The following is a 14565-nucleotide window of genomic DNA, read 5'->3' as shown; positions in this document are numbered from 1 at the left end:
TGTCGAGCGGGATACTTCTCAAGCATCTGGTATACTGATGGTATAAATATTGTAGCTACTACTAGTAGTACTACCATGGTTTCTGTACTCTGACCCCAATCACATTGGCAGACGGGATCCACTTGGATTCCGCCAAGACATGAGTCATGTTCACTCACAATGATTTGAATATCATGATTGGTGGGATACTTCCAGGGTCAATTGGTCTCCCGCTTGCAGATCTGCACTAGTCCAGGGATAGTATAGCCGCCTGTCAATTGTGTTGAATTTGATTTGTATTAACGTTGTTTCCCGCCCCACATGAGCTTATTCGGCTCATTCGATGCCACCCCGACGAATCATTATCAGCAAATAAGGAACCAGAAGAATTACTACTAGTAGCATGCCCATGTTAACAAACATGCGGCCAATAAGGTGGACTGCTAAGCCAGTATGCAACGATTGCGCCACATATATATCACCCTAGTCGCTCAGAATGGAAACCAGTAGCCCAATGGATACAGTACGGTCCACTCCACATGTGCCAAGTGGATAGATAATGCTTCCGTGTGTTCGCTTTGAAGCAGCCGCATCTGCAGCACCGGTACTTAGTGAGCTCCGACTGGGAGGATCGAAACAGGCGGGGGTCTTATATATTATGGTAATATGTCCAATGGTCAATTTTCCTCTCGTTCATGCAATACATATCTCACTCATCCAAGAGACATCTCGTTATAGATACACGTAGAGGAACATGAAGTCGTGCCTTTATGCTATACCAACTGAGACTAACAGCAACCCCTCTGTATTTCATACTTACTCGTTGGTGAAAGCCAAACAGCCATGTTGAGCACAGTCAACCCTTGATAAATTTAAAATCGATATCTCATTGCATAATTGGCAAGGTGGCCGACGCATGGTTCAGTATACCTGACCATGCGAGCTTCCAAAGCTTCTGTCATCTAAATGGAGTGGAGAATTCCACGCTTGTCAATTTTGTGTTACTTGATCTACTCGTCTTGTTACTCTTTCTGATGTTTTATTGTTGTGTATCATGGGTTCTATACATACCCTGTCTGGTCTATATATATGCACTGGACTGCTTACGAGTGTTATATCTGGTTTAGTTCTCGAATACATCCAAGTATGGGTAATATATACGAGAAAAGAAAGAGAAAAAAAAAGAAGATCACGACCTATATAACTCCCACATATACAAAACAAAGCTGATAGACACCACCCTGAACAACAACATATACAATCAACCCAACGAACTACAAAGTAGAACACCCCTCGCCAACCACACACCCAACGCGCAAATCCGCCACGCTCTCTCCGATCCAGATCTTAACTCCCTCCCCGTTGACAGGCGCCTTCCAGTCCTGCACAACAACGTCCCAAACACTAAGGTCCTTGCGCGTGACATCCAACGTCAGCACCTCACTCTCCCCCGCAGCCAAGATCTGGGTCTTCTCGAACTGCCGCAGCTGTCGAGACGGCGTGTCCAGTCCCAGGCTACGGGGCAGTTCCACATACAGCTGGGCAACGGCACGACCGTCCCGAGATCCCGTGTTCGTCACTTTGACCTGGACCGAAAAGGCCACGTCCCACAAGGCCGGGTTGCCTCCTTCGGCTCCGCCGGCGCGAGGGGCGGGCTTGGGCTCCGTCGTGTAGCCGTCTGGGTAGGGGTATGTCTTGGAGGAGTTGGCGGCTGCGCCGTCCGGGTTGTCGAGGTAGGGGTAGAGGTAGCGCCAGATGCGGTTGAAGCTCTTGGGCCAGGCGACTTCGGACGCGGCGGGCTTGGTGTTGGGGTACGTGGGCGTAGAGCCTTTGGCGGGTCGTGCGGCCGGGTAGGCTGTGTCTAGCGGTGTGATGACGGATAGGTTGGGTTCGGAGAGGTTGAATTGCGTGTAGGAGAGACCGTGTCCGAATGGGTAGCGAGGGGTGATGTTTGCCTTCAGGAAGTGTCGGTAGTCGATGTAGAGACCTTCGGTGTAGTCGTCTTGGATTTGGCCGAATGGCTGAGCAAGCAACCCGACGCTCTCTGGGTAGTCTGATTCACTGCGAGGGATGGTGTAAGGCAGATGCCCGCTCGGACTATAGTCCCCGAAGAGAACGTCGGTTAGTGACCAGCCTGCCTCCTGTCCCGGTAGGTGAGCGACGAGCACCGCTTTGACGGATTCTAGATCGATCCATTCTTCCATCAGGATGGGTCCCACGGTATGAACCACCACGACTACGTTGGAGAACTTCTCCGCTGCGGCTTTGACAAGCTTGTCACCATTGTGCCACGCATTTAACCCTGCCAGCGTACGGTCTCCTGGATTGCCATCGACGGTGATGTAGTTCTCGCCGGAGTCCGAGTTGATGAAGACAATTGCAATGTCGTCAGGGCCTGCGGAGACGCCCAAAGGAAACGTATCTGTGATGTGAAACTCGGCATTGGATGAGATATTCGCTATCGCTTCTTGCGGTGTGACGAGATAGGGGAGTCTGGAGGTCCCGCTTCCCCAGCCCATAGTCAGTACGCCTTTGTTGCAGCCTTTATCAGTGCAAGAGTTGATCCCGTCCGGATTGGTGCCGGCATCGGTGCCGAAGATCTTCAAGGTGTCATTCCGTTTCAGAGGTAGAATATTATCGTTATTCTTGAGCAACGTGATTGCGTCTCTGGCGATGGCCCGAGCGTGATATTGTGGTTGCCCTGGACATTGACGTACTGGTTGACAATGCCACTTGGGGAAAATAAGGCGCCGGGATACAACGGCCCAGTCGCATCCTCGGTATTTGAGGAGAAGTTTGGTAGTGGGTAGTCTTTGTCCTGCCCCATTTTGTACCATGTTGCGACGATTCGCGTGACCTGCCATTCTTCCATTAGCCACAGGGCAAAACTGGTCGCGTCGAAGTGCCTACCATGTCATTCAGACGCTCGACCGGGACCGAGCCATTGAGCACGGAGCGCGACAGCTCCCACGCCCAGTAACTCGTGCCCAAGAGTGGGATAGCCCCGTCGCCCGGCATGCTCATGTCCAGGCCAGCCAACGCGGACGAAACCCCACCAAGGTGAGCCAGCCAGTCGGTGACGACAAAGCCCTGGAAGCCCAGTTCATCCTTGAGGATTCCATTGATGAGCATGCTATTCTGGCTGCAGGCGGATCGGTTCACCTACGATCTACTTAGTCAATCTGTCCGAGACGGCGGTGCGCAGATGAGCTTACATCGTTATACGCAATCATGACCGAACCAGCACCGGCTCTGACACTTTCGGCGAATGGCCACAGGTACAGCTCATGCATGGTCCTGTCATCAATATTTGACGAATAGCCCTGCGTGACAACACTGCTCATCCGATGCTGCTCCTGTTCGTTTCCGACAAGATGCTTGAGTGAGGCAATAGCACCGGTGCTTTGCATTCCTTTGATAGTCAACGAGCCCCCAAAGGCCTGTAGACTGGGATCTGCCCCAAACCCTTCCCAATTGCGGCCTCCCCGGGGCTTCCGCCCGATCGGGCCCACGGACGGGCCCAACAGAACGTTGATACCCTTTCCTCGCGCCTCTTCGCCAAGACCGACTCCGCGCTCGTACATCAGGTCCTTGTCAAATGTTGCGCCAACCGTGATGCCGGCCGGGAATGCTGTATTGTGGTCCGAATTGCGGACTCCGAGGGGCGAATCATGAAGGCATAGGTTGGGGATCCCAAACCGGAGAGCACTACCAGTCTGGCCGGCACAAGGGCCCATGAAGATACCCGTGCCGCTTGTAAGATTGACCTTCTCGGCCAAGGTCATATTACTTACGACACGGTGCGCCTTCTCGTAGGCGCTGGCCCATTCGGAGACCCATCCTCCGTTTGGGGCCGGGTAATATGGAGGGGAGTAAGCTTCTGTAGAGGCTCGTGGTGTCAGAGTCTCCGCCTCGGGGGTGGACAGAGCCCCAGGGACCAAGTAAGACCAAAGAGCCAAATAGGCCAGGAAGGCATCCATGGTAGATAGAGTACTAGAGGCCAGGAACAGCCGACTAACGATACGGCCTCATTAAATTAGGGGGGCGTAGCTTTATAGGGATCCATCGGATGGGCCGCAAAGCAGGGTGATCGGTCATGGGATCGTGATGTAAGGCTGCAAGTATCATCCACCCGGCGCAGTATGCTGCACGGTGGTCACAATACAGGCTAAGCCAGGGTTGAAATAATGCCGGAATGCGGTGCGCAGCCCCGTGCCAAGGGCATCTATTGGCTCCCCCCAATGTTAATCCTTGCAGGCACTGAAGAACGATCGAGTAAGATGACACCATGATCAGAGCCGGTTGTCGTCAGGGCTAGTCCAATCCGGCAACGAGTCCGTGAACACTGCAGAAAACCGCACCTGGGGCCGTGGGCCGTTTGGATTAGCTGCTTGTCCATTTGCTCTTCCGGTAAGGATATGCCCCGTAACCGGGAGTGATCATCGCAGTCAAATGTACAGCTCAAGTCGGACTTGTGCGTACCCCGCATAGTAGGAAAGTATAAGACGGGTCAGACGACAGAAACTGGTGAATTAAGGTAGTACGGCTTCATAACTTGCACAATAAACACCGCGGGGGGACGATCGCTTCGGCTAAATGTTAGGTTGCGAGTCGAACAGGTTAGGTGAGGGCCGTGAACAGCAAGAGTACCTGTCGATCGCCTGATAAGGATCCTTCGATCGTCAGGGGGGATGACGTTTGCCGTTCGATTTTCTCTCTTGGGAGTTCATTTCCATGTTTTTCTTGAACATTTCCTTTCGTTTCTCTCGGCCTCGATATCTCTGAGAACCTTTCATGTGACCGGCCAAAGGGTGACCTGCAATAGCCCTATACAGCCACACGGTATAGCACTGACCACAAGGTTTTGATCCATCTCAACGCGCAAGAGGAAATGGGGGGAAATTAAAGCACCAGGAGTCCCCAATCGACGAGTCTAAAAATAATCAGACTGCAAGTAATGTCTCGGTATCTAGTCCGAGAAAGGCATCGATAGTCCGACATTGATGTTTGGTTTGTCGGCAGAAACTGGAAAAGGGGACGTCCAACAGCTCCGAATTTGCGAAGGCATTGATTCCACCTATCAGCAGCAATTATTCTCCGTCCTGTACCTGGGTTAATTTTGCCCTATAGGCTAATGTGATGATTATTGCATACGGAGTATTTCGAGCAAAGCCGGGTGGCGTTGACGCCCGGCCGTCTTGGCCATTGAAATACATCGTGCCATAAGCGGGTCGAAATAGAGGACTGCACTGGTTACAAGACTGCATTGCCGGTCACCGACCAACTAACTTAATAAGAGATACAACCCGACTATTCAACAAAAAGATGAACTATCACAAGTCAGTCACTCCAAATTGATCTTGAAAATCCACCTCAGACCAAATCCCTTATGATAGACATATCCGAGTTCTCAAACCAAATCCCAACCTCTTCACTATCAACCAATCACCAGAAGTATTCCTCTCGTACGTTGATCCTGCCCTGACGGCCTACGGATAGAAAAAATTCTCAAGTCGTACGCTGGCTGTATGCGGGTCAGAAGTGGGCGTTTCTGAGCAATAGACCGTGTACCTGTCGGTCCACTTTCTCCACCAAGTCCTTCGCCTTCGGCATAAGGTTACACTTGGATAGCTTGCCGCAGATTGGATGAACCAGCTCATAGCAACGGGGCTCAGGCAGCGTGGTCAAGGTTTGAATCATGAAATCTATACTGAGCCCTCGGAAAGGAGGCAATGGCAGAGGGTAGAGCTCATGAACCTTCAGCTGACGCACGAGAGTTCCCAGTACCATTGCGTCGCAGTCGTTGCAGCAATAGAGGTTGGTGTCAGGCATTAGCTCCCAGTTGATTCGCCTGAAAAGACGGTCAACTATGTCGTCGATGGTGCTCTGCCGGGAATACTCAATCTCTTCTGTTTCAAAATATCATTAGCATCTATCAGCCGCACTGGATGGGTATTGGACAAGGGTATACGATAAGCGCTCACCGATTAACGCAAGCGGAATTGGAACGTCCATGGCGGAGATTGGCCCGGTGCATCGTCGGATGGCGGTACGAGTAGTCTTTTTGAACAGACTCTCAAGTTGGAAGATCCAAGTGATACCGATCCACTTAACCAAGTCCTCTGAATACACTGAAGGGATTTCGCCTTTGAGGTTCTCAGTCCACATCTGAGCAAACGCTTCCATGGCTTCGACGCATTCATAGTGCTCCACGAGCACCGCAATCATGAATAGCTGCTTGAAGGTAATCACACGCGGCACTTTCCTGGTTTGACCATGAATGACGTCTAGCATTATGAGCAAGGCATCGACGTCTTCAACGCATGCTGGGACCACGTCTTTTTCGACTGGCCTATGATCGACGGTCTCGGGGACGAGTCTCTGGCGAAAGTATGATGATGCCAGGGTCAGATGTTTTGAGGAGACACGAATCTTAAGCATCACCGTTTTGGCAAGGGCGGCAGCCTGACCACTGTTACCAGCGGAGGAAGCGTGATCTGAAGTGAGCTGGGACTGGGACTGGGACTGGGTTGGACTCAGAACCGCCTCATTGATTGCCTGCGCGTCTGCAGTAGACTCTAGAGGGAGAGTTTCTGGAGTTGAAGATTCTAGTATACAACACAACAAGATTAGTGTATCTGTCAACAAAGCTCAGTCGGTCTGAGTCGATTACCCTTCTGGACCAAATCTAGATGAAGGTTGCCTGAGCATTCCTCCACGATCAGGAGCATATCTCCTTCAGGATCTATGATGTAGTCCATGGCTGCGGCTGAGGGAGTATATGGTGAGGACTAAGATTTCATCAGAGAATGTGTACGTGTTACAGAATTCTTGCGTGTGATAGGCAGCGAACGACATAATCAACCTCTTTGTATCAAGTTGTGCGCATAAGCTCTCGGCGACAAGGCTCACGTTCAGTGAATATTTGTTTGTCTCGCCGCTAATCCTTGCTGTGATGAAAAATGAAAGTGATAACACGTTGCCGTGACGAATAAAGAAGAATAGAACGAGGAGAATCATGGAAATGCATCATTGGCACAGGCTTTATTTCATAAGTTCATAATCAACTATAAACATCTATCACAAGAGAAATATGTGTATGTTGGTATGTTCAAGCACAATCTCTAATGGCAAAAGTAATTAGTTGAAGTATCCAGGGAAAAGCCAGTTCATTCTCTCTCTAGCTTCAGGGCTCCAGTTGGGCTGGGCAGTGCTGAGACCAAACTTGACAGAACCTTCCACATGCTTGGCTTGGACGAGTTCGGAGTTCTTGTCAGAGGCGAGCTCATCGAGGACGGCAGTGACGAAGTGCTTAGCGTTCTCAGCATTGGCCTTCATATTTCCCATGACCATTTCCACGGTGACATCGGCGGTAGCCTCGTGCCAGCAGTCATAGTCGGTGGACATGCAGATCATCTGGTAGGCAATCTCGGCCTCACGGGCAAGCTTCGCCTCAGGAAGACAAGACATGTTGATGACGCTGCCTCCCCAAGAGCGGTAGAGCTTGCTCTCAGCGCGAGTGGAGAACTGAGGTCCCTCTAGAAGAAAGTCAGTAACTGAGTATAACGACACCTACCACAACCACTGGATTGGACGAATTACATACCCATGCACACCAATGTGCCGCGGTCATGCAGCACAACACCCTCGCCCTCGAGGCTGTGGCCGCAAGCCCTCACAACCTTGGCAACACCCTCGTCGAATGGGTCTCCGAAGGGAACGTGACCAACCACACCTCCCTCGAAGAATGTGAAAGGCCGGATGCCCTTGGTGCGGTCAATGACCTGGTCTGGGATCACGAAGTCGCGAGGCTTGATCTCCTCTTGCAAGCTACCGACGGCCGAGAAGGCAACGATGGTGCGGACACCAATGGAGCGCAGGGCAGCGATGTTGGCGCGGGCAGGCACCTCATGGGGCGCAATCTGGTGGTGCTGGCCGTGACGACTGAGGAAAGCGACAGCGACGGTCTGGTTGTTGTGAGAGCACTGGTGGTGCAGGATCGTGATCGGGGAGGAGGGAGTGCCCCAGGGAGTCGAAATGTTCAAGGAAGCAACCTGAGTGAAACCAGGGAGTTCGCGGAGACCAGTGCCACCGATGACCGCGATACGGACAGGGTCTACGAGAGCGATGGGGTCAGTACAGTTGCTCCTTGTCGCCGGATGAGGGGAAACGAACCCGCGTAGGTGCTAGGAAGAGAAGCCATTCTTTTAGCAAGTTGCTTAGCAGACTCGATTCTCCGGAGGGGTTTCGTGGTCAAGGTTGCGAGGGAACGGCGAAGTAGAGGGAATGAGGGCATCCAATGCAACTGGGAAATTCCGTTGGCGATAAATTCTGAGGGCGGGGTCATTTTCTCCCCCGATTGGGTAATCACGCCTTATCAGATTCCCCACGTGGGCGGTTCCTTAGGCAGCCAGGCACCAACCATTCATCTTATCCGTTGCCAATGTACTCTGAAAGGTAAACCGGGTATACAGGTCCAAATAACATTAGTCTCGTATAAATTAGCCATGAGTTTCCTGTATGAATAACACTAGGCGTGATTAGTTAATGTCTGCTGCACCTCCGATGCTCTACCACTTACATATATATATCAAAGGGCTTACTATAGGCTGGAATAGCCCTGCAGCTATGAGGTCTGGATTGGAAAGCAAATATAAACATGAACCACGAAATATGGCATTTTCAGGCCGAACCATGGGCCAACCTGGATCCCAACTACTATAAAAATAATCTAAGCTGGCCGCCACTCATAATGATGAGGCCCCTTCTTGACCGGCCCTGGATCCTCACCGGGAATACCTGGCTTGTAATATGCTTGGGCACCGAATAAGTCCATCTGGGCTTCCATGAACTTCGTTGGTAGCATCGTCCCACCCGCATATTTCAGGTATTCCAAGGTCGCAGATATCGCCGGGGTATATGGATCGAACGCTGTCGAGTCAATTACAATCCGTTTGAGAGAGTCAAAGTTTTGCTTCAATTCTTGAGCGACTTCGTCGATGTCTTTCAGGTTTGTATAGTGCACGTTCTTTTGGAGCAACGGCTGCAGGAGATCGGCAATGGCTTCTGACTGGATGATACAACCGCCACGCCAGATCTGGAGACATTTGCTAAGATCGATATCCCATTTTTCGTCATCGGATGCGCGGGCAATTAGTTCGAGACCTTGACAGAAGGAAGACAGGAAGCAACAGTAGACTGCTCGCCGTAGATCTTCAATGAAACGCCGTCGGTCTTTGATGCCCTCAATGGACCTGGGTTTTGGCATCTGAAGCTTTTCCGCCACTCGCAGCCGTTCCGCACGGTTACCACTGGCGATACGCATGTAATGACCAGTTGCAATGGTCGGCGCAGAAATATGACGATTAGCCGTCTCCATAACACACCAGTAGGGGGTGCCTTCGGTGTCGTCGTCATCTTGTACCACTTTGTCGAGAACATCATCAAGGACATATTCATTCTTGTCACCAATTCCTTCACCTTTGCCGTCTCCGCCGGCAGATTTCCTTCTACGGCATATTTCAGCACCAATGTCGAGAAGGAAATTGTTCCTGAGCTCTCCCTTCTGATTCCACTCATCAACGACGTCTCCGATCTCATCATATTCGAGCCCTAGCCCGTAATGGAGAATAGACCAAGCCTCGGCGACCGCTGAAAGCATGCCACCCTCGATCCCATTGTGCACCATCTTGACAAAATGCCCCGAGCCCGCTGGACCAACTCTGGCTACACAAGGAAGACCGGTCTTGCGGTCCTTGGCTGCATAGCGCACCAAAAGCGGCAATACCAGCTCCAGCGCCTTCTCATCACCACCAGGAGACAAGCTCGGTCCACGGCGAGCAGATTGATATCCGCCGGAAACACCTGTTCCAATCCAACTGACTCCAATTTCCTCGCACTCCTTCTGCCTCCTCTCCGTGCGCCGGTAGTGCTCATTCCCGCCGTCGAGGATAATGTCGCCTTTCTTCAGTGCGTGCTTGATCGTACTAAGAACCGAGTCCGCGGGATCGCCATGAGTGATGGAGAAGATAAACAGCTTCCGCTCTCCCTGGCCCTCCAAGCTCTGGGTGAATTCGCCAATCTCTTCAAACCCTTCGATCTTCCCTTGACCTTTGATACCCTTAGCCGACTCCAAGAGCTGGTCCACATTCTCTTTCTTGACGTCCCAAATGGACACGTCGAGACCGAGCTCCGAGAACGCAAAGGCCATCATGGAGCCCATGTTCCCGGCTCCCACGATACCAATGCGCCGGAACTGTTGGTCCGGATCTGTTGACGGCATTGTCGCGCTTCACGAAATTGGAAGGAGAACGGTCGTCAAATCTGGTGTTGACGATCAGCGCTGGATTCCGCGCCTACTTGAATAGCATTGTGGCGATAAAAGCTCTCCCCTTGAGTCTAGGAATAAGACACTGTGATTACATCATGCCACTGGGACATCACGATGAAATTGTATGTCCGTTCTCTATGTACTGTTCAATGCGCGCGGTCTGCAGTCAAGTGGATCTCCGAACCCTAACTTCTTGACTCTCATCATTACATCATATGGTCAACATGGGAAACAAGATCGCCAAACTGCTATGACTTTAAGCACATTTAGCTACTATACCGCGGATTAGACTACAGATACCACTGCTAGACCCTAAACATGATTTCAGCGCCATACCCCCAGCAACCCCAACAATCCACCCAACCACGCACCAAACCAACACACATCACCACAATCCCCCGTAAAAGAAACAATCCCCAAAATGCCCACCGATATAAAGAAAATCCCCCTCTCCTACGCCACCTGCTCAATAGGCACATCTAAGTCCGACACTCTTCCCCGCAAACTCGAAGCCCTCCACCAAGCCGGCTTCACCGGAATCGAGCTTGCCTTCCCGGACATCCTCGCCTACGCCCCAGCAGTCCTCGGTCACGAAGTCGCAGAAGACAATTACCCCGAGCTCGTCACCGTCGCAAAAGATATCCGCAAGCAATGCGAGGCCAAGAACCTGGAGGTGATGATGTTGCAACCGTTCGCGAACTTCGAGGGCTGGCCGCGGGGGTCGAGGGAGAGGGCGGATGCGTTTACGAGAGCGAAAGGGTGGATTGAAGTTATGAGGGCGGTGGGGACGGATTTACTACAGGTATTTTCCCTCTTTCCATACATCTATTTGATATGAATTAAGTTGGGGGGGGAGAGAGTGATAGTGTATGTGTGAAAATACTAATGGGGTGCTATAAGGTCGGCTCAACAGATACACCCCTCGACAAACTCGCCGCAACCCAAGAAACCATCATCAACGATCTCCGCGAGCTCTGCGATCTCCTTGCAACGCATAATATGCGTCTTGCGTATGAGAACTGGTGCTGGTCTACACATGCGCCCACGTGGAAAGACGTCTGGACGATCGTTCGTCAAGTCGATAGACCGAATATCGGGCTCTGTCTTGATACGTTCCAAACAGCTGGGTCTGAATGGGGCGATCCCACGACATCCACCGGGCGAATTGAGGATTTGTCCATGGAGGAATTGAATCGACGGTTCGAGAAGAGTATGGAGGAGTTGGCAAGCACGGTTCCAGCGGACAAGATTGATCTGTTGCAGGTGTCGGATGCGTATAAGCCTGTGCGGCCGATCGAGGCGAAGATGGTCAATGGGGCTTGGCCGAGGGCGCGGTGGAGCCATGACTATCGGCCCAGGCCGTATGGTGGGGGGTATTTGCCCATTGAGAAGGTCGGAAGAGCGGTGCTGAGGACGGGGTTCCGGGGCTGGTTCTCCATGGAGATTTTTGATGGAGGGGCTGATGGGGAAGGGCAGGAATATGAGATGGGGGAGTATGCGCGAAGTGCTATGGAGAGTGTGCGGGGGTTTTTGAAAAGGTCCGCGGCGTAGATCTATAGATTTGGAGACAGAGAGCTTGTGCATGGGATGAACCCGATGAAATTCATTGACTGATGTGGTATATACCTTCGTACAATGCCCAGCGAACTTTTGTCGCGCGGAAAGATGTCATATGAACGCCAAAATACTATGCAGAAATAGACAATCCCACCAAATTAACAAACCAGATACAGATCGGGGAATACATTAACCAAAAATGACCTTCATGACACAATTTATGCGTTGCTAGGGTAGGCAACGTTGTAGGTGGGGACGAACTCCTCCTTCATGGAACGCAAGCTGACGAAACGAGAGAGCAGGTTGCCACTGCCCGCCTTGTCGTTGGTGCCACTGGCGCGGGCACCACCGAAAGGCTGCTGTCCGACAACGGCGCCGGTGCTCTTGCAGTTGATGTAGAAGTTACCGGCAGTGTTGCGGAGAGCGTCGTCGGCTTGGCGGAGAGCCTCGCGGTCCTGCGCGAACACAGCTCCGGTCAGACCGTACTCGCCGGTCTGGTCGATCTTCTCGCAGATCTTGGTGAAGTCGGCCTCCGTGGCGTCGTTGTAGGCGTGGATGACAAGGACAGGGCCGAAAAGCTCACGGGACAGAAGAGGGTGATCGGGGTTGGAAGTGCGGTAGACGGTAGGCTGAATGTACCAGCCCTTGGAGGAGTCGTAGCTGCCACCGGCCAGGAGCTCGAGCTCAGGGTCATTCTTGGCCTCATCGATCACCTTCGAGAGCTTGTTGAAAGAAGCCTCGTGGATGACAGGACCGCAGAAGTTGGTGAAATCGGTCGGCTCGCCGACCTTGAGCTTCTTGGTCTCAGAGGCAACCTGCTCGAGGAACTCGTCGGCGACGGAAGCGGCGACATATGCGCGGGAAGTAGCACTGCACTTCTGTCCCTGGAACTCGAAGGCTCCACGGACGGTCTGGACGGCGGCATTACGGATGTCGGCCGACTTGTGAATGAGATGGAAGTTCTTTCCGCCGGTTTCACCGACAATGCGAGGGTAGCTGCGGTACTTGCCCTCAGCAACGCGGTTAGCGATCTGGCCGTAGAGGCTACGGAACACGCTGGTGCTGCCAGTGAAGTGAAGAGCAGCGAACTCGGGGTGGTTGAGGACAGTGTTGGTAACCTCCTCAGCGTCACCAGGGACAAACTGAATGACATTCTTAGGGAGACCAGCCTCCAGGAGGATCTCGTGGACGAGCCAGTTGGACGCAATGGCGGAAGGAGAAGGCTTCCAGACGACGACGTTACCCATCAGAGCAGGGGCACCAGCCAGGTTGCCACCAATAGCAGTGAAGTTGAAAGGACTAATAGCATAGACGAATCCCTCCAGGGCACGGTACTCGACGCGGCTAGTTCCTGTTAGTCGCTGTAAAGAAAACCCTGCAGATAAGAAACTCACTTCCAAACGCCAGGCGCGTTGTGAACGGGCTGCTGAGCGTAGAGGTCCTCGGCGTACTTGACACCGAAACGGAAGAAGTCGCACAGTTCGGCGGCGGAGTCGATTTCCGCCTGCCAGGCGTTCTTGCCCTGACCGTGCATGGTCAAGGCCATGATATCGTAGCGGTACTTGGTGGCAATCAAGTCGGCCGCCTTGAGGAAGATGCTGGCACGTTCGGCAAACGAAGTGGAAGCCCAAGACTCACGGGCCTTAAGAGCGGCGTCGATGGCGGCCTGGACATCCGAGGCGGTGGCATGAGAGTATGTGGCCAAAGGAGCGTGAGTAGCGGGACTGGCTTGTGTGAAGGTTTCGGCACTCTTGATCTGTGATGTCTGTTAACGCTGATTCTGTGAAATACATTCCAAGTGCATAACTAACCTCCTTGCCAGCAATCACCAAGGGAACGTTGAAGGGAGCATTTTGCTGGTGCTTCGCCAGGGCTTCCTCGAGACCCTTGCGATCGGGAGAACCAGGGGCATAGTGTTTCTGCTTTGAGGTTAATATCGCAAGAGAAGCAATTCTAAGGATACAAAGTCGAAGCTCACGTTGGGTTCGTTGTCAATACGGGGGACCTTGAAGGTGGCGTAGGATCCCATCGCCCGAATGCTGGAGCGGGCGAAGGAGGACTTGGCCAATGGAAGGCCCCTAGCACGAAGAAGCAATGAGGACTGCATTGTGATGGTTCTCTTCTAATCAATCTCCCGTCCTAGTATAGAGGATTGATGAGCTCGAAGCAAAAGCGTAGAGAATGAAAGCTGAGGAGAAGGAGAAGAGGAGAAAAGTACTGCGGGGAAGCTCTCGGATTTAGTAGCGGTGTTAGTCAGCTCTTTTAACCGGCTTTTCTTTTTCTTTCCCTCTTTTTTATTAGAATTTAATTACAATTAATTTTTTCTCTGCTGAATACAATATTGTCCGTACCGGTACACGGGAAGGTTGCGCATCCTCCAGCATTCCCGCGAGTACTGATACGGTCCGGTACACATTCCGGGTGGGACGAAACCGACCGGGCCGGCATTGCATTTCTCTTATGTAGGATGGGCAAAATGTACATATTACTCCATACATTTGGGGTATTGTTTCTACTTTGCCGATTGCTGATATGACAATTTTATTATGATAACTTATTGCTATTAGTATCGGTATGCCAAAAGAGTTCCAGCTACCATTGTATCTTCGGCATTGACGGCGTTGCCTTTCCATCTCATCTTTTTTTTTCTTCCCCGCATTTTTGGCTTGTATATGACGTAGTTGAATAGTTCCACTGCC

General features: G+C 52.0%; 6 protein-coding genes across 6 annotated transcripts; 1 reads left to right on the top strand and 5 right to left on the bottom strand.

The window, feature by feature from the left end:
- Positions 1 to 1253: 1253 nt before the first annotated feature.
- ABOM_005888 (beta-glucosidase) lies at positions 1254 to 3959 on the bottom strand (the record flags this gene model as incomplete). Its single annotated transcript, XM_022533017.1, has 4 exons — positions 1254 to 2646; positions 2697 to 2836; positions 2890 to 3141; positions 3195 to 3959. 4 exons carry the CDS (start codon positions 3957 to 3959, stop codon positions 1254 to 1256), a joined length of 2550 nt encoding a protein of 849 aa, XP_022388908.1.
- Positions 3960 to 5514: 1555 nt separating this feature from the next.
- ABOM_005887 (uncharacterized protein) lies at positions 5515 to 6740 on the bottom strand (the record flags this gene model as incomplete). Its single annotated transcript, XM_022533016.1, has 3 exons — positions 5515 to 5888; positions 5964 to 6587; positions 6653 to 6740. The coding sequence occupies 3 exons, from the start codon at positions 6738 to 6740 to the stop codon at positions 5515 to 5517; spliced, it is 1086 nt and encodes a 361-aa protein (XP_022388893.1).
- A 379-nt stretch (positions 6741 to 7119) lies between these two features.
- Positions 7120 to 8326, bottom strand: ABOM_005886 (S-methyl-5-thioadenosine phosphorylase; the record flags this gene model as incomplete). Its single annotated transcript, XM_022533015.1, has 3 exons — positions 7120 to 7517; positions 7586 to 8095; positions 8155 to 8326. 3 exons carry the CDS (start codon positions 8324 to 8326, stop codon positions 7120 to 7122), a joined length of 1080 nt encoding a protein of 359 aa, XP_022388892.1.
- Positions 8327 to 8710: 384 nt separating this feature from the next.
- Positions 8711 to 10261, bottom strand: ABOM_005885 (6-phosphogluconate dehydrogenase, decarboxylating; the record flags this gene model as incomplete). Its single annotated transcript, XM_022533014.1, has 1 exon — positions 8711 to 10261. The coding sequence occupies one exon, from the start codon at positions 10259 to 10261 to the stop codon at positions 8711 to 8713; it is 1551 nt and encodes a 516-aa protein (XP_022388891.1).
- Positions 10262 to 10730: 469 nt separating this feature from the next.
- Positions 10731 to 11860, top strand: ABOM_005884 (sugar phosphate isomerase/epimerase family protein; the record flags this gene model as incomplete). The annotated part of the gene is made up of 2 exons (XM_022533013.1): positions 10731 to 11111; positions 11210 to 11860. 2 exons carry the CDS (start codon positions 10731 to 10733, stop codon positions 11858 to 11860), a joined length of 1032 nt encoding a protein of 343 aa, XP_022388890.1.
- A 224-nt stretch (positions 11861 to 12084) lies between these two features.
- Positions 12085 to 13973, bottom strand: prnC (delta-1-pyrroline-5-carboxylate dehydrogenase prnC; the record flags this gene model as incomplete). The annotated part of the gene is made up of 4 exons (XM_022533012.1): positions 12085 to 13210; positions 13261 to 13622; positions 13678 to 13785; positions 13845 to 13973. 4 exons carry the CDS (start codon positions 13971 to 13973, stop codon positions 12085 to 12087), a joined length of 1725 nt encoding a protein of 574 aa, XP_022388889.1.
- Positions 13974 to 14565: the final 592 nt, after the last annotated feature.

Source organism: Aspergillus bombycis, assembly GCF_001792695.1.
Source record: "Aspergillus bombycis strain NRRL26010 chromosome Unknown contig00045, whole genome shotgun sequence".
Lineage (NCBI taxonomy): Eukaryota > Fungi > Ascomycota > Eurotiomycetes > Eurotiales > Aspergillaceae > Aspergillus > Aspergillus bombycis.
The sequence above is the reverse complement of the archived record's forward strand: the minus strand, read 5'-3'. Positions and strand labels throughout refer to the sequence as shown.